General features: G+C 40.8%; 1 protein-coding gene across 14 annotated transcripts in view; it reads left to right on the forward strand.

The window, feature by feature from the left end:
• Positions 1-19,319, forward strand: part of LOC137237910 (collagen alpha chain CG42342) — a 506,444-nt gene that overhangs the window by 343,989 nt on the left and 143,136 nt on the right. For 13 of the 14 annotated variants that reach the window (XM_067762266.1, XM_067762268.1, XM_067762267.1 and 10 more), the window contains exons 2-4: positions 8,470-8,549; positions 10,383-10,490; positions 11,504-11,572. In XM_067762266.1, the coding sequence (XP_067618367.1) occupies positions 8,470-8,549; positions 10,383-10,490; positions 11,504-11,572 (257 nt within the window). The remainder of the gene's footprint in view (positions 1-8,469; positions 8,550-10,382; positions 10,491-11,503; positions 11,573-19,319) is intronic. The other variant, XM_067762272.1, reaches the window with a different exon arrangement.

Raw genomic sequence — 19,319 nt, forward strand, 5'->3', positions numbered from 1 at the left:
AGGAACAAACAGTCTTTGACCAACCCGCATTCGGGGGTCGAAAGAGTGCTTCCTCTCTACAACTAAAACCCATTAACTCAGATAAGAACAAATACAAGTTTAAAATTATTAGGGACTGGGGACTCAAATTCGATGGTAGTTCCAAGTCCATACCAATTGAAAGATTTTTGTTTAGAGTGGAAACCCTGCAGAGGAGACATGGAGTCTCACCGGGAGACCTATACTCTAATTTTCACTTGCCGTTGAGCGGAGCTGCCCAGGAGTGGTTCTGGATGTATATGGAAGAGAAGTCAGGAGAGGAAGAAGACGGTTTCGACAACCTCAGGGAGGCACTGCTGGATCATTTCCGCAAAGCGGATTGTGATGAAGAGATTCTGCAGGCCATGAACGAGAGAAAGCAAGATGTGCGAGAGTCCTTCGATGATTTCTATACGGTCGTGAGAGGAATGGCGCTGACCATGAAGACGAAGTTGCCGGAACTGAGCCTAGTGAACTTGATGCGTAGGAATTTGAAGCCGAGGATAAAGAATCTAGTGTTCGGATGCAACATCACTACACTCAGCGAACTGAAGTCAGAATGCAGGCGCGCCGAAAAACACTTCGCCGAGTACGATCAGAAGTTCACAAAAAGGAAGGATGTCGATGAATTAGACCTAAAACGCACAGACGAGTGCAGAGACGTCAGCGAAGGAACCGCGGTTGAGGCATTTGAAAGGAAAGGACATGCAATTAATCGAAACAAAAGCCCCGGGAAGTCGTCGGACACGACGACTAAACCCAGAGCTGTCGACCATGGTTGCGACTCTCAGTTCCATGGACTGGTATGCTACAAATGCAATAAGGCAGGAGCCAAGTTTGTGGTATGCGAGAAGTGCGGACAGGAAAACTGTTCTCCTGGCGGAAGCACCGGGTCATCTTGCCAGGACAGGAGAGCCCCGGAAAACAAGCAATAATCCAAAGCATTCTGAAAAGAGTGAACTCCGGACGTGAGCCCACATCGGTACGGACGCCGATCAAGACGCTACAGGAAAGGGAAAGGCAATACCGGGAGGTTCGCAGAAGGATATTCGGAATCGTAGACAAAGCGGAAGACGAATTTAGCACGCAAAGTAGCAGAAGGAAAAGAGGGAAGATCAAGAGACTGCGAGAGAGGGACGAAGAAAGGAAGACCATGAAACGGGCGATAACAGCAACGATAGTAAGAAGTGACGGAGACCGGAGACCATACGCTGAGGTTCTGGTCGGGGACATACTCATGATGGGATTATTGAACAGCGGAGCCTCAGTAAGCTGTTTAGGGGGTCCTGCTATAGGACGTTTGAAGAGGGAGAGTTTCAGATCGGTTGACGAAGAGATAAAGACAGCCGATGGGAAAGGACAAGCCATAGTAGGGAAAGTGAGGATGAAGCTGAAGTGGCGTGACAAGACAGCATACCTCGACTTGTTTCTGGTACCGAGCCTGAAACAAGAGTTGTATTTGGGTATCGATTTTTGGGAAGCGTTTGGGCTTTTGTCGGCCGTAGTGTCGGAGTTAAGCGTGGATAAAGCGGGAATGGTGGAGCTGACTCATGAGCAGGTTCTGGAGCTGGAGCACGTGAAGTCATTGTTTCCATCATCCGCCGAGCTGGGCCTAGGGAAAACCAGCCTAATGGAGCATGTCATAGAGGTGTATGACGAGACCATTCCGGTTAAACAGCGCTATTACCCGCTGTCACCCGTGAAACAAAAGCTAGCTTATGAGGAAATAGATCGGATGCTCGAGCTCGGAGTAATCGAAGAGAGCGACAGCGCATGGAGTTCGCCGATCGTTTTGGTCCAAAAGCCAGGAAAGAACAGGCTATGTGTAGACATGCGAAAGCTGAATGAGCGCAATAAAAAGGACGCGTATCCTACTCAGCACGTCGAGGGCATCTTGAGTCGGTTGAAAGACACGTTTTATATAACCGGAATTGATTTGAAGGATGCGTTTTGGCAAATCCCTTTGGCCAAGGAGGCGCGGGAGAAGACGGCATTCACAGTCCCGGGGCGGCCGCTTTATCACTTCAAGGTGATGCCGTTCGGGCTGTGCAATGCCAGTCAGCGACTGTGCCGGTTGATGGACCGAGTCATTCCCTCGAGGCTAAGAGAGAACGTGTTCGTCTACATTGACGATCTTCTTGTATGCTCTCCAGATTTAGGAACGCACCTGCAGCATCTTTCGGAAGTGGCGGAATGCTTATCGAAAGCCGGCCTAACGATAAACCTGTTGAAATCTAAGTTTTGCCAAAAGGAGATCAAATACTTGGGGTTCATAATCGGCCAAGGTGAGTTGAGAGCGGACCCGTCAAAAATACAAGCCATGTTGGACTTCCCGATACCAAAGACGACCAAACAGTTAAGACGATTCTTGGGCCTAACTGGATGGTACAGACGATTTTTGCCCAACTTTGCCACCACAACCGCACCTTTGACGGATTGTCTGAAGAAGAGGAATGAATTTGTGATGACAACTGAGGCCATCGCGGCCTTCGAACAGCTCAAGAGTGATTTGACATCGCCAAAGATACTCATCAACCCTGACTTCTCGAAACGGTTTTACGTGCAATGCGACGCTTCTACAACGGGCATTGGAGCTGTGCTCTTTCAGCTGGACGGGGAAGGGAATGAGCGGCCGATAGCATACATCTCGCAGAAGTTGAATGCAGCCCAGAGAAACTATACAATCACGGAGTTGGAGTGTCTGGCAGCAGTGACTAGTGTCAGGAAATTCAGACCTTACATCGACGGCACGCCCTTTACCATCATTACGGACCACATGAGCCTCAAATGGCTCATGCAGCAGAAGGATCTGTCGGGAAGACTGGCGCGTTGGAGCCTAAAGTTACAAGCGTTCGATTTCGACATTGTCCATCGCAAGGGAGCAACGAATATAGTCCCAGACGTGTTAAGCCGTGTTCATATGGATGAAATCGATGGCAGTGGGCTTGAGACGGACATTTCGTTGGATGATGCCGAGTTTCGATCGGAGAGTTACCAGGATATGCTGAGGGCTATAGAGCGCAATGCGGATCGGCTGCCAGATGCGAAGATAGTGGGGAATGTTATTTTTAAAAGAGATGGTTTCAGATCAGGTGCCGAGGCGGAGGAGTCGGCGTGGAAAGTATGGGTGCCGGAAGGTCTACGGAGGGCATTGCTAGAGCGATCGCATAACAGTGTGTCGGCTGGACACGGGGGCATAGCCAAGACAGTAAGCCGCTTGAGAGCGAGATACTTCTGGCCAGGCATGGTTGCTTCGGTCAGAACTTTCGTGGGTGATTGTGACGTGTGTAAGCGCAGTAAGGCGACCAATGTGATAAGCAGCCCTCTTATGGGTAAACAAACGGTGACCGAAAGACCTTTCCAAAGACTCTACGTGGATTTCTGCGGACCATATCCCCGATCTCGAGACGGAAACAGCTATGTATTTGTCGTGTTGGATCATTATTCGAAATTTCTGTTCGTCAAGCCAATGAGGAATGCTACGGCAAAGGAGGTGATTCAATATATGGAAAGAGATATTTTTCATATTTTCGGAGTGCCCGAAATAGTCCATTCGGACAATGGACGACAATTTGTGTCGGAGGCATTCAGCGATTTCCTGAAAGGTTATGGGGTTAAGCATGTTAGAACTGCCGTCTATTCCCCGCAAGCTAACGCCTCAGAAAGGATCAACAGATCATTACTAGCCATCGTCAGATCTTATATTGCGGAAAATGACCAGAGATCTTGGGACACGCACTTGTCGAGAGCTGCATTCGCACTACGTAGTGCGGTGCATGAAGCCATACAAACCGAACCGTATCGGGTCATTTTCGGACAGACCATGGTGCAGCACGGAGAGACTTATTCGCTTTTACGCACGCTGGGAGAAATGAACGATTCGAATATGGAGATAGCCCCGAAGGATATTCGGCTTAGACTGTTACGCGACAAAATACAAAAGAACCTGAGGTCCGCGTATGAGAAGGGTCGCAAGGTATATAACACGCGCGCTAGGCCAAAAGTTTTTGCAGTAGGGCAACTTGTATACCGGAGGAGTTTTAGACAGAGCGACGCAGCAAGGGAATTCAGTGCTAAGCTAGGCCCCAAATATCTTAGAGCGGTTGTTCTTCGACGAGTGGGTCATTGTTTGTACGAACTAGCGGACATGGGAGGAAGGCTCATCGGAGTCTTCCACGCCAAGGACCTTAAGGTATGAGCCAGGGCCATGGGTTCGAGTTCGGGTAAGCCAGCACGCACGGAAAAAGCTCACCGTTTCTCGAGCTCATCGGATCAAGCGAGGCCGATTAGCTCGCCCTGTTACGTGAGAGCTTAATACTCGCCTTAAAACTTAATACGTCTCGTCACCATCAAATTTGTTTCCTTACTCGCGAACGCAGTCTGACTGCGTTTACAAATCGATTGTTGCAGGTGAACGCAATTTAAGTGCGTTCGCTGTTTGACGTGTCTTGGGCACTGTCTTTAAAATCGCAGCCAATACTGCGTTGCTCCCATTTCCGCCTTTTCAATCACAACCGCCGGCAGAAGCAGCACAAAAATCTCAGTCCAAAAGTATTTTTCCAAACAGCGTCTAATTGAGGTGAGTTATTTAACCTAAAATGATAGTGAAGATGTAGTGTAACAAACTCATCAATATTTCAGTTGGATGTCTCTGAAATTGAGCGACAAGGAAAAAGGAGACAGTAAACGCGTCAACGTGGCAGCACCTTTAAGCAGCGCATACACATGCCCAACGAGCCACCGCATTAGCATCCACATCAGCGCCAAGTGAGGAAAACAGGCAAAAGACCAGAGCAACATCGCAAAATAGCAATGAGTGAAATCACTGCAGGAAATAAACGTTCACAACCCTATGCTAGTTGCTACAACCGATAAGTAATATATATAATTTTAGTTATAGTAAGTAGTTATTGTATGATATTTGCCATAGCGCGAAAAGTGCGCTAAGAAGAGCAGTGTCCAGTGAAACGCTGGTGTAGAGTATGTCAGCCGAGCAAGTCTCTCATTAATCGCCAAGAGCATTATAGAAAGCTCGCTGAATTCGTTCCATAAGCGCGAAACACCGACGTGAAAGCGAGCGCGTTAGATGCTTGGATACGCTTAAGTGATTGAGGTTGAACTACTCAGTTTCGCTCAAAAAACGAGTATTGCGGGTGGCGCGCTAACGCTCAACGTAAAATTGCATGATCGGGTAATCGGAGTTGGCGGAGAGCGTCGAAGCAAATAAGCAGAGTAGCTAGAACGATTGGCTGTGTAGCAGACAATTGCATGAGTGATTTAGCTTGAGCTTAGTTGGTACAAAACATGCGTGTCTACGCGCCGTGCTATCATTCTGCTGGCAAAAGAGTTCAGGCAAATTCATGCAATTTTCTGGCACACACTCAATATCAAATATTTATAAGTTTTAAGAAAGAGGAAATGCTCGAACCTGTGAGCGCAAAGTATCACTAAAGTGGTGGTTTTAGTTTGTTTAAACAAATATAGTGCTCATGCTGACATTAGCATAACAGTTGCAGGAGCTCATCCTCAAGGCGCCTTAGGGACTTCAGCTTTCGAACCCACAGTACATGTAGGCATGAATATACACAAGCTAAAGCGGAGCAAACCGCAATCGACAATCGCCACTCTATTGCATACCGAGTGCGAAAGTAAATAACTCAATAGTGAGGACACAATAACATTTAAATTTTATTCTCTAATTCTAATTCATTAATTTAATCTTTTGGCGTTAATAGTAGCATTAAGAAGCAAGTAGATCACCCATTGAAAATTCATATTGAATGCAAGGTAACATGAATTCCAGCCTGCGTATTTAGTTCATTTATTAGATATACGTATATATACATACACATGTAGGAACCAACCTCCATAAACATTTCATTTGTCAGACGTGTTTGTTATACACGTATGTACATAGATAGAGGGAGTTAATCTCAGCTGGTCGTGGTGCGCAGGCACTGCAAGCAAATTATTTTGTAAGTACATGTATATATGTATATGGCTTATCAAGGTCAGTTGTGGCCGAATGAGATGTCGCTAAATTGGATGAATGGCGATGTTGAAAGAGTAATGAACGCGAGAATTCGAATTCTCTTTTTTGTATAAGCATTATCAAGTTAATTAGTTTCCATATGAAATATCAATGACTTTGTTGAATAAGCCATACGGATGAAGTATGATAGTGAGTTAAGGGGAAGTTACGTATAGAGCGAGGAAGTAGGTATGGTAATTTTAGTGAAGCGAAACACATTTGAATAAAACATTTGTAAGTGAGAAATGGATCTCTAAACGAAACGGTTGTGTGTGATGATGGGGCGGGATGTGGGTGATCGAATCGGTAAGTAGACAGACGGACGATTGGACGATAGCTGGTGTCAACGCGGATGAACACGGGCCATGGATACGTGGTGACGACGTCATGGGGATGAGGGCCGATCTTCAGTGGATGGATTTTGATGGCGGAGAACAGAGGATTCGGTTGAACACGCGTTAGAAAGGGGGGGATTGATTGAAGACTGACTACGACATTCAGGGGGGGATGCATGACTGTGGTGCACTAGTTTAGGGGTTATAGCTTTAGAGTTTTTTTAAGCAATGAGAAGCGGGTACGAGTTTTTTTCGGTTTGTTGCCGCGGTCGCAATGCAAATTCAGTGGTCTGCAAAAGAAACCCACCCCAGTCCGGCGAGCTCAGTCGCGCATACGCAAGCGTACCCGAGCGGACCACAAGGCAATGTCTTCTTGCCGTATGACCAGGCAATGTTCAATAAGTTTAGACGAGTTTTATCATATTGTGGCGAATTTTAGCATTACTAAGCTGTTAGTAAATAAAGACACAACGAAAATATTAAAGCAAGCTACGCTTGTGTACATGAACACATCAATCATTATTTACACACATACATAGAAGGCGACGAAGAGATATCTCACACACTCACATATGTAGTCATCGTCCGAAGTAGTTACTCACACATACACACGCATATGGCCATAAACTAAAAAATATACATGTATATAGCTGGTAACCAAGCATGAGATACAACTGTTCGCGAATTTACTAGAGCTTACGAGAAATGGGTGAACGAGAAAACCGAGAGTATAAAAGCAGCGCAAGCTGAGTAATAACTAATCAGTTTTATTTAAACACGCTTATGTGAAGTACCTTATATTGAAGTATAATTGTACTACCCCCAAAGTAGACTAAATAAAGACCATATTGCAATCCGGAATATTGGAGTTATTTATACGATAGTTCAGAGATACGAACGTTAGCTGAAAGTGCACAATAACCAGAATTTCCCTAGATTTCGTTACAGTATCAAAACAGCTCCTTAAAATCTACTTGAGTGACCATGGCAGCAGCCATTATATCTACCCACCTAACTACCATGATGATTGCAGTATTAAATTTATTTTACTTAATGCTCCAATAAACGAATTAATATTGACAAAAATTTGATATTTGGCAACTCTACTTCATCAGTTATTGCAGTCATTTCAAACGAAAACATAAAAGAGCTCAAAGTCAAATAGCAAAAGTCAAAAGCAATAGCAATTTTTGCAAGTCCTTCCATCCTCCCCCTACTTACGATTTAAATGACTGTTACCTAAAAAGCAATGTGGTAAGTAATTACAAAAGTCAGCGGCTACCACTACCAGTGACTAACGACATCAGAACAACGAAAACGGGCATCAAAGGGGATGCGCATTGTTGCAAATTCAGCGAAAGCCAAAGTATATTTTACTTCTTCATTTGCACACTTTCACTTTGCCTTATAACACTTTTAGTGCAATTTGGCTTCTGTGTGCAGTTTTATGTTTTTCCATGAGATGCTGCTAGCGGTTGATGGGGATAGCGGGCAAATGGTGGCACATAATGAATAAAGTCACTGGGAAATTAAGTGCAACTGCAATTACATTAAAGTTTTCTCGTTTTACGAAGCCGCAGCATGCCACAAGCCAAGCCATCACACGCATAACACGCTGCTTGCCTTGGCCTCACAGCAACTACATACACATTTAAATACACACACATACACAAACACTTTTTGGGTGCTTCAATTGATATTTAATGAGAGCCACACAGCTGGAAGTCGATTGTCGCACAATAAGCTGTATGCCCCTCTGTCATATTTTATCCCCTTGGCGCCGTCCATGCTGCTGCAACAACTCTTTAAGCTCCATTGACAATATTGCATTTGGGTAGTGGGATACGCATCTGCATGGAGGTGAAGTGCTGCTATTGCACGGTCATGCGTGTCCTTCGAATTTTCGTATGCTACATTTCCGAATTTCCACTTAATCTTCTAAACTTTAAATTGAAATTGCAATTTTGTGGCAGTAATAATAAATTTAAAATCACTTTTGTTTATACATACAAACACACTTTTAATTTATACTTATCTTGATCTTCAATAATAAATAAATATCATTTCATTTTCTTGTATTTGCAGGACCACCAGGCCCACCCGGACCACCTGGCAAACGGGGGAAACGTGGCAAGAAAGGCGATCCTGGCGAAAAAGGAGATCCCGTAAGTACATGAAATAAATGTGGCTGTAATGATTTCAATCAGCATTTAACAGCGTGCCTCAAACATTATGGTGTCACATACTTTCGGTATAAATATAAGGGAGTTTTCTAACTCTACTTTAAGTAAACTGCCTTATTTTTTGACAACTATGCATTACCAGTTCGAAAGTCAAATGACACAGTTCGATTATGATAATCGTTTTGCTATATGAAGATATCAGACGAGGTGGCCGTATGAGGGTTCGACAAAAAATATATTTAGAGTATCGGCTTCCTGTGAGATTTTGGGATCTCGAAGTATTCGTAAAGCTCGGTAGCTTCTCGAGAAGAAACCATAAGTTCTGCATATGATACTGTCAATGCAGTCGAGATGAACGCGAGCTGCACGAGCATATTGATAGTTGAAAAATTTCGCGAGATGCCGAGTTTTCGGGTTGGACCGATGCCTTTTGCTTACTGTATGGACCTCTTTGGTCTATTTCCTCTCAACTTTTGTCAACCACTTTTGTCAGTCTACTGTAGAAGAAATCTCTAATACCGTCCTCATATCAACCATTACGTGCATCTATACCTACATATAAGCCAACCCAACTCTATCGAAAACCCCTTCCCACTGACTTAGAGAAGTACTAAGAATGTAGGTATTATTTTCCAGAAATCTGTGATGATACCTACTATTTCTAGCACGAGTGCCGCGGAAACGATTTTTAATCCTTTTGAAAGATATAGGAGAGATATTCTAGCGAGAGATGGGGAGAGGAAGAAAAATATGAGGTGGAAAAAAGAGAGATAAAGGGAAGAAAAGGATAGAGATAGAAGAAAAGCGAAGGGATAGGTGAAAGACAGAGGGAAAGGGACGAAAGAATGATAGGGATAAACAGAAAGTGATGGGGGAATTAATAAAGAGTGAGCATGAAAGTCGAAGACGGAGAACAAAAATAAGAGGAGCTAGAAAAAAGGAGTGGGAAAACTGTGAGTATTAAAGGTGCTAGGAAAAGGAATGGAAGATTAGGAGAACAAAATTAAAGTGGGGGCGGAAGCGGAAAGAAAAATGGTTTCGGAAAACAACAGACAGTGAGGGAAAGGCTGAAAATGAAAAGAGGAAAAAATAAAGGCTATCGCTAAGGAGAAGGATCAAGGACTGGAAGAGGAATCTAAAAGATAGTAAAACCAAGGAAAAACAGAAAGAGAGAAGATAAGGGAAAGGAAAGGAAAGGAAATACCTGTAAGCAACACTATGACAAAAAGATGGAGGAAACAAAAGTAAAGTTAAAAGCAAGAAGATAGAAGAGAAGCAGAAAGGAGAGTAAGAATAAGAAAAAGAAGAATAACAGTGAGAACACGTGCAAGAGTAAGACAAATAGGGAAATCGGCGGAGGGCAATAACTTGCATTAACCTTAATCTTTGACTAAATGGCAGCAAAGCAAGAGACGGTTTGCTACTTTGCGCTTCCCACGGAACACGGATCTATGTACCGAAGCGGCTCGGGATTTTTACAGACCAATCAGACTGTCATTTTAGTCTAAATCCGTTTAATTTGTTGCGTCCCTCCCACAAATCGTCATCCTCAGAGCAGATTGTAGCAGCTGGACTGCTTCATACTCTCTTGCTCCAGGGAGGGTGTTGAGCCCAAACCCGGTTCAGGGAAGTGATTTTGCTGCATTTGGCAAAAAAGATTATATTTAGGACAATCGCGCTCCTGTCAGTGTGTCGCGTATATAAGGATGGTTGCATAGAAAGTGTTGTTCTGGGCTAGATTGCAGTATCTGCCAAGCCCATAATTTCTTCTACTGTTTGCTTTTACATGTTAATTTTTTTTATTCTCGCCTACAGGGTCTCAACGGCGTAAATGGTGAGAAAGGCGCTGCGGGTAGACCGGGTGACAAAGGACAAAAGGGTGATGTTGGTCATCCGGGTATCGATGTTTTTCAAACTGTCAAGGTGGGTAAATAAAGACCTATGCACTGGTCGTATATCATATTAGTATAACAAATTTAGCCAGCAGTGCTCTTGTTTATAATAAACAATTTAATGAGCAAAAGTAAAATATCTTTAAAAAAAACACTTTATTTAATATGCAGACATTTTAGTGCTGCTGTTTTCAAACTACGCACACACTCACACCTACATATGGGGTATTCCATCCCATTTCGACCAATTTTGAACTCGACTCCTTTAGAATTGGCTGAAAGTTTTTCTTCTTTTTCTAGCTTACGAAAGACGTTTTTCAGAAATTTTACAAATTTTTTCATCCAACTCAAAAAAAGTTATGAATTTAAAAAAAAAACACAGTTTTTGTATTCAAAATGCTATAACATTTTTCTAAATATATATTTTTTTCAAAATATTTAAAACTTATTTTGAGTTGGAAAACGGTGTTTTTTTCAAAATGCTATAACTTTTTCAAAAATTGAGCGTTTGGGAACTTTTTTTTTTTTTTAACTTTGTTTTTAAATGTACTTTTCGGAAAAAATACAAAAAAAATTTTTAAGTTTTTTTTTTTCAATTAAATAAAAAAATTCTCAGCCCACTCCGGGATTAGTGGGGATGATTGCAGAATTTATTGAAGTTTTTTATGAGAAAAAAAAAGGGCGAAATTCGAAAAATCTCGAAAACTGAAAAATTACAAAAAAAAACTTTTAAATTTTTTTTTGAATTTTTTCCGAAAAGTACATTTAAAAACAAATTAAAAAAAAAAAAGATCCCAAACGGTCAATTTTTGAAAAAGTTATAACATTTTGAAAACAAAAACGGTGTTTTTTTAAAAATTCATAACTTTTTTTGAGTTGGATGACAAAATTTGTAAAATTTCTGAAAAACGTCTTTCGTAAGCTAGAAAAAGAAGAAAAACTTTCAGCCAATTCTAAAGGGGTCGGGTTCAAAACTGGTCGAAATGGGATGGAATACCCCATATATATTAGCAGCTAAATAATTAATTAAAAACTCGTTTTCAGGGTTTGAAACGATCGGTTACCACCTTACATGGCGGCACTTTAGGTTATGCTGAAATTGTTGCTGTTAAGGTAACATAATACACAAACCATACGTTTTTGGCTTTAGTTGTTGTTGTTGTTGGTTTGTATTTTGTTGCATCTTTTTTTAACCATGGTACACGTGCTCTCTAACCGTAGCCAATTTTCATGTGGTTTTACTTTGAAGTAGAAAATTTTGCAGACATTTTTTTCGCGCTTTTATTTTGCGAAGTTTTTTTTGTTGTAGATAATGCAAATTGTTGTTGTTCGTTTGGTTTTTGTTGGTTAAGCGATGGTTTTAGTTTTTTGTAAATATTTTTCGTTTATTTTAATTTAGCAGTATTTTTTGTTGTGATAAAAAATGTATTTTAGTATTGTTAGTTTCGTAGTAGATAATAGCCGTAACGAGGTTCTTGATTGGAATTCTTATTTAACATTTCATTGTTAACCGCAACACGTTTACGGTAATAGTTTCCGTTTAAATGGTGAAGTAGCGATTCTCTTGGTAGTTGGTATATACTTTAAAATTAATATTTTTACAATAGTGGTATTCAAATTCGGTTCGTTGCCACGTCAACTGGTGGTCAGTTGCTCTTCTGCTTATCTTTCTTTTTATAAATTTTATTTCGGTTATTTTATAAAAACAAAAACTTTATAAAACTTGTGAACAAAAAACACAATGAAACCTTGACGTCGAAAAGCTTCAATCACAACAGACTGCCAATGATTTCGCAACTCAACACTCACACCTGCTCTCTGAGAGCACAACTCATCCTGAAGGAATACAGGAGCAGTGGGAGCATATCTCCAAAGCACTACGTACTGCCTCCGAAGAAAAAAATGGTTACCGGCGGACACGAAAAAACAACTGGTACGGTGAAGAATGCCGCGTTGCAACCGAAGGAAAAGACGCTGCCTACAGGGCTACGTTAAAAGCGAGCGCAACAAGAGGAGTGTGTGAACGCTATCGTGAGTTGAAAAGGCAAGCGAGACGCCTTTTCAGGAAGAAAAAAGCAGAAGCAGAAAGGCGTGAGTGCGAGAAACTTGAGCTGCTAACCGCCAGGAATAACGCCCGAAAATTTTACCAAAAAATACGGCGACAGATGGAAGGTTTTAAGACCGGACAAACTCCTGTAAGAACGAAAATGGCGACCTTGTAACTGATGTCCAGATAGTGCTTAGATTATGGAGGGAACACTTCTCTGCTCTACTAAATGGAGGCAGCAATTCACCGCGCAGAGATGACGAACCCAATGCCGCAATCGATGATGATGGAATATATGTCCCCCGCCCAATTATGACGAAGTTAGAATAGCAATAACCATATTGAAAAACAACAAGGCCGTGGGCGCTGATGGATTGCCTGCGGAGCTATTCAAGTACGGCGGCGAGGAGCTGCTAAGGCGCATGCAGCAGCTTCTTAGCAAAATATGGGCGGACGAGTGCATGCCAGACGATTGGAATCTAGGTGTTCTTTGCCCAGTCCACAAGAAGGGGGATACTGCAAAATGTACCAACTATCGTTGAATCAGCCTTCTTAATATCACATATAAGGTCCTTTCAAGTGTATTGTGCGAAAGATTGAAGCCCGTGAACCGGCTGATTGGACCTTATCAGTGCGGCTTCAGACCTGGTAAATATACCATCGACCAGATTTTCACAATGCGCCAAATCTTGGATAAAACTCGTGAAAAGAGAATCGACACACATCACCACTTCGTCGATTTTAAAGCCGCCTTCGACAGCACGAAAAGAAGCTGCCTATATGCCGCTATATCTGAACTTGGTTTCCCCGCAAAACTTAAACCGCTGTGCAAAATGACGTTGAACAACACCATCAGCTCAGTGAGAATTGGGAAGGACCTCTCCGAGCCGTTCGAAACTAAACGAGGTTTCAGACAGGGTGACCCCATATCGTGCGATTTCTCTAATTTGATGCTGGAGAAAATTTTACTAGCTGCAGTACTTAACCGCACTGGAACAATATTCTATAAAAGCGTGCAATTACTGGCATATGCTGATGACATTGATATCATCGGCCTAAATATCCGCGCTGTTAGTTCTGCTTATTCCAAACTGGAAAAAGAAGCGGTAAAGATGGGTTGATGGTGAATGAGGACAAAACGAAGTACCTGCTGTCATCGAGCAGCGAGTCAGCGCATACGCGCCTTGGCAACCACGCTACTGTTGGCAGCCATAATTTCGAAATAGTAAAAGACTTCGTTTATTTGGGAACCAACATCAACACTAGCAACAGCACCAGCACTGAAATCTAGCGAAGAAGCAATCTTGCCAATAAATGCTACTTTGGACTAGGTAGGCAATTGGAAAGTAAAGTTCTCTCTCCGCGAACGAAAATCATACTCTACAAGTCACTCATCGTACCCGTCCTGCTATATGGGGCAGAAGCATGATGGACCATGACAACAGCAGATGAAGTGGCTTTGGGCGTGTTCGAGAGAAAAGTTCTTCGAAAGATTTATGGACCTCTACGCGTTAGCGATGGCGAGTACCGAAGAAGATTTAATAATGAGCTGTGCGAGCTATACGCAGACATCAACATAGTGCAGCGAATTAAAACGCAGCGAGTGCGCCGGCTAGGCCATGTTATGCGAATGAAAGATGATGCTCCGGCCAAGAAAGTGTTTCTATCGGAACCCGCCTATAGAAGCAGAGGCAGAGAACGGCCCCCACCTGTTGGAAGGACCAGGTGGAAAACGATTTAAACTCCCTTGGTGTGACCAATTGGGCGGAGCTAAGGAGCGACTGGCGCGCCTTGTTGGATGGCCATAACCGTTCTTTTTTTTTGCTTTTTCAAAAAAAGAAAATTGTGCATTTTTGTTTATGAAGGCTCTGAACTACAATACAATTTTTATTTGCCTTTTTTTAGTTTTATTATTATTTTTTTTTAAATATGCATAAGCTAATACATAATAATAAAATACGATGTAGCCTGGGATATTTATTGTACATCATAAAAAATAGGAAAATGAAAATGTGTGCATTTAATTTAATTATTTGAATTTTATGCCCTCGGTGACTAATTATTTCATTTATCAGGAACCGTGCATTCATTAAAAAAATTTTAATATTTAAAAATTTAAAGCTACTCAACTAAATCAAAGAACGTACACATTGCTGTTCATATATTTATAGCCGTGTTCGTAGCCATGTAGGATTAGAGGAAGGGGTCCCAACCCTTCGCCTCTATAATCGTTATTTTCTTGAATTTTACTCGCTTTACGTTTCATGCTAAATAAAATATGCTCATACTAAACTATCGCAAACTCTTTGAGACTGAATTTCTCTCCATGTAACTGTCCCTCTCTACGCCTCTTACCATGTATCCCTCTTATGTGGACGCTGGTCAACAAACAACTGCTCAGGCGGGACTCGTCCAATTTGCGGGATGCAGTTTACATTACAGTCGCCATACGTGGAAATTTCCCTCCAACAATTAGCTCTTTGATAGATCGGGTGCTGTGGGATATAAATACCTGGGTATCTAATGTCGAGTTGAGCGCCAAGGCAAGCAAGTCAAATATAGTGTTGTTTAGTAGGCGGAAAGGTCTAGAATCGTAGTAGATCTAAGGGGTGGTCCTGCAGGAGAAATCTTGTACAAGATATCTAGGAATCATTCTAGACGATAAGTAAATGTGGAAGCTCTAGGTGGAGGAGAGAGCGAAGAACACTTTACGTTTGTAAGATAATGCTGGAATGTACCTGGGTCAATTGCCCTATCTCTCTCATAGGATATTTACAGCTATTGTAAAGCCTATCCTTTACAATGAAGTCCTTCTTTGAAAGACAATGACACAAGTTACTCAAAAAGTTTGAGGCGTTATGCAGGCTATCAATGCTTAGCATAAAGGGAGCCGTGCAAACAAACCCGCAGGGTTTATGCACTGTGCACATTCCACCTGTAGACTTACTGGCGTAGGGGCATAGCTGTAGCAACAGCAACGGTACTCTATACCTCAATGCAGCTTGAGCGCAGGCCATACGGTCGTAGTAGTATAGCATCATCAAATATTGGACAAAAAGATTACCTAGTTCCCTACCTGCACTTCGATGGGCATCTTGGGCCACAAAAGAGGTGGTTTCAAAGTAATTGAAGGAGTATGGTCTGCGGTATACTCCACTAATCCAGATATAAACAGATCCCGCAAGCGGCCAGACCAATGTAGTATTTTTCAAGCTTAAGTAGTTGCCGTGACTAAAGCAGTTGAAACAACGGAAGAAAATAGCTTAAACTGCATCCGCATCAATTTATATATTGACAACCAAGCAGCAGTTATGGTAATAAATTCTCATAACAGAACATCTAAAAATGTGTTAGAGTATAACAAATCTCTGGAAAGAATCGATAAGGTGAGAAATGTAAATCTATAATTTATTACCAAAGTTACCCTTATCATTGAGAAGAGGGGACTGTAGGCTCATGATAGGTATTCCGACTGGCCACTGCCTTCTGCCGTCAAATGCTTCTCAATGATAGTAGATGTAGGAAGTGCGGGTTGAAAGAAAAAATGATCAAGCACGTTTTGTGCTCGCGCCCTGCACTTAATAGGCTGCCTTATGCTTTTGGAGTGGCACAGCTATTAGATCCAGAAACAACAATTGGCATAGGTCCTAGAAAGCTGCTAGTGTTTGCCAAGAGGGCGGAGTTGTTTTATAACTGGATTCAGGGTTCTGGCAGGTTATGAACTCATTCAGTCTACGTGAGGTATTCACGGACCGGTCAGTTCAACCTTACCTCACCTAACCCTCTCAATCTTTTGATCGATCTACGAATGCGATTTTTTCAAAAAGCCTCCGCCGGCGGGATCACTTTCCGGCAAAAATGGTCCCAAATATTGAACTGGTCGCAGAGGGACCCTTATACCAAACTTCAAGTTGGTAATTAATAATAAATTTCAAAGCAATCGCACTATAAATAAGAATTTTTCGAATGGATGGACCACTGGTCCACTTTCTGGAGAAAAAGGGTCCCCAATATCAATCTAGGCATGTGTCCCTGTAACAGATTTTAAGGAAATCGCACCGTAAATAAAATTTTTGCCCAGCGCTCTTCTTGCGGGGACAAAAGGGTCTCAAATATTAAGATAGACTGTACCAAATTTCCAGCAAATGTCATCAGAAATAAAATCTGTTTAAAAAGGTCAGTCCTTAGTCTACTTCACGGAGAGAAACGTTTCTCTAATAAGGCCTGTTAATAATTTCCAGCCAATTGAGCCATATATTTATCTTTTTTCTTCTTTCCGGAAGGAAAAAAAAGAAAAGGGGCCAATTTTGAATCTATAGTATATAGTCGTTTAGGAGTTCTGTGACATCCTTACGCATGCAAGAATATAAATGTAAAGAATATACATACCATCGCGGTCTATATCAGCTGCTGGCATTATCTTCTCCAACATCAGACTAAAGAAATCGAACGATGTAAAAACGGATGTTTCGTTTCGAATGGCGTGGATAGGTCCTTACGGATATTTACGGAGCAACGTCATATTGAATCATTGTTCTAGGAAGTGGTGAAGATTAATTTCAAGCAAAAATTTATTCAAATGTAAGAGTATTTCGCTTCCTTTCGTCGTTTTATAGAATAAAATTTTCTTCCCAGACCTACTATAGGCCAAAATCTATTTTAAGATTTCGTTAAACCCTACTCTATTATTTACACTGGTTTATAGACACATTTGAAACAATTTCATTGTATTCAGAGCTGCTTTACAAATTTATAATGACTTATGCAAAAATGATTTTTTTTATTGCAATCAAATTACATTGCTTTGATTGTGATTGTAAAATGTATGATCGGTCATTGCAATCGCATATAAGTTATTGCTAAATTACAATCTAGTTTTTTACAATTATCAATTGCAATCAAATCGTTTGAAATCAATTCACGCCAAGATAATCTATGATTAAAATCACAAAATATTACAATAATTTTTATGTTTATTTTTTTCAACCATAACTGCAACCATTGTTCTGTGTTGTAGATTTAATTTTTAGAATTTAGATTTACATTATACAATCAAATTTAGCAAAGTGTGATTTCAATCAATTCTTCTCAAGTGATTGTTTTCTGTAATATTTACAATGACAACCAAAACAGGCCTAAATGACTGCAGTTTAATAATGTTCGATTAAAGTAAACTTTTATTGAGAAATTAAGCAGAAAAACGGGCAAAGGATCGCATTCGGGTATCTTATTCATTGATCTCGCACCTCATATCAGATTAAGCCGCTGATTAAAAAAAGTTGAAGAGATATTTTTCATTTTCGTGTATTAGTATTTCGGCATCTTCCATTAAGCACGTTTTTCCGGTGCGATAAAGCAGATTTTAAAGCTCTGCTTCAGATTCCGAATTCACTTCCGATTAACCCACTACCGTAACATCCCTAGCCGACAGCACTAAACAAACCCAATATTTATTTTAGCAACTGAGTGTTAAAACACTTAATACATTAAAATGTTTAAAAAATCTTAAGAGTACCACAATTCTTGGCCAATACTATGCACACAATCAGTTTATCTGTGCTCTACATTAACCATCCAGCTCAACTAATCTTTCTGATTTACAATGTGAATGCAATATATTTTATTTACATTCACAAATCCACATACATACTCGTACATTTGTATACAAACATTTCTCTATTTATTCCTTCTTCACAAAATATTTGATGTTCTTAAAAGTTCAATATCTAAGAGCATTTCAATTTAGTTTCGACCATGAAGTTCATTATGTACATAACATTGAACTGCGAAGTTGTAAAAAATTTTATGGATTTATTCAGAATAGTTAAATGAAGTTCATGGCTTTCTGGGTAATGGCTAATAGCATGAAAAGTGGTTTGTGTATGAATGACTTTTTTACTTTATTCTGTTAATATGTTTGTATGTTAATATATATCGTAATTGCGGTCAGAAACTTCTACAGTTGTTGATTTATTGCGATTTTCGCAAACTTTGAAAACATACAACGCCCTTGGGTTTTAGTCAAGATCTACAAATTTAATGATACATCTATATGAAGATATTAACTTATGATGTTAATAACGTAAGTTTATCAGAACCGGATACATCAAATTTGTTTTATCGAAAGCGCAAACCGACGTTGCTATTTGAAGATTGGCAAGGGCCTCTCCCGCGTCATTCGAAATGGTGAAGAAGATAATTCTAGCATCGAAGCCGCCGTGGCACAATCTATTATAATAGCGTACAGTTCATGGCAATCAAATTAGTAGAGCAAGACTTATTTCAAAACAAAGTAATAAAAGATAAAAATGTTTTTGTTGTTTATCGGTCTATTGATAAAGCATTCCTGGTGCGAAGTCGAGCTCAACGGCTATAACAATAACTTTTGTGATAATTATTTTTTTTTTTTTATAATTTTCTAAAATTGAAAAATTATTATTTAATTTTGAAAGAAGATAGAAATTTTCAGACACCTGTCATAGCAGATCCATTTTGAAGATTGCTAAGCTTTCATCATCATAAAAATAATTGTTATAGGCCTTGGGGCCGAACTCGAACCAGGAATAGACTAAATTATTTCAAATAAAGTGACTGTAAAAGAACGTTATTACAGAGTGCAGCAAAAAGAAAGTGCTAAGAAAATATCGCAATGAGTTTTGTGCTATTGGTCTGGTTTCAATTTCACGCGTATGCTAGCTCCTAGTCCGTAAGTTTTATACCACTTTTTCTATGGCAGCGAATTCGCAAACTTTATTCTGCCCAATCTATCGCTTTCAAGTAATTATAACTCCTCTCTTTCTCTCCCTCCCAAAA

Source organism: Eurosta solidaginis, chromosome 1 (genome assembly GCF_040869045.1).
Source record: "Eurosta solidaginis isolate ZX-2024a chromosome 1, ASM4086904v1, whole genome shotgun sequence".
In the NCBI taxonomy this organism is placed as follows: Eukaryota; Metazoa; Arthropoda; class Insecta; order Diptera; family Tephritidae; genus Eurosta; species Eurosta solidaginis.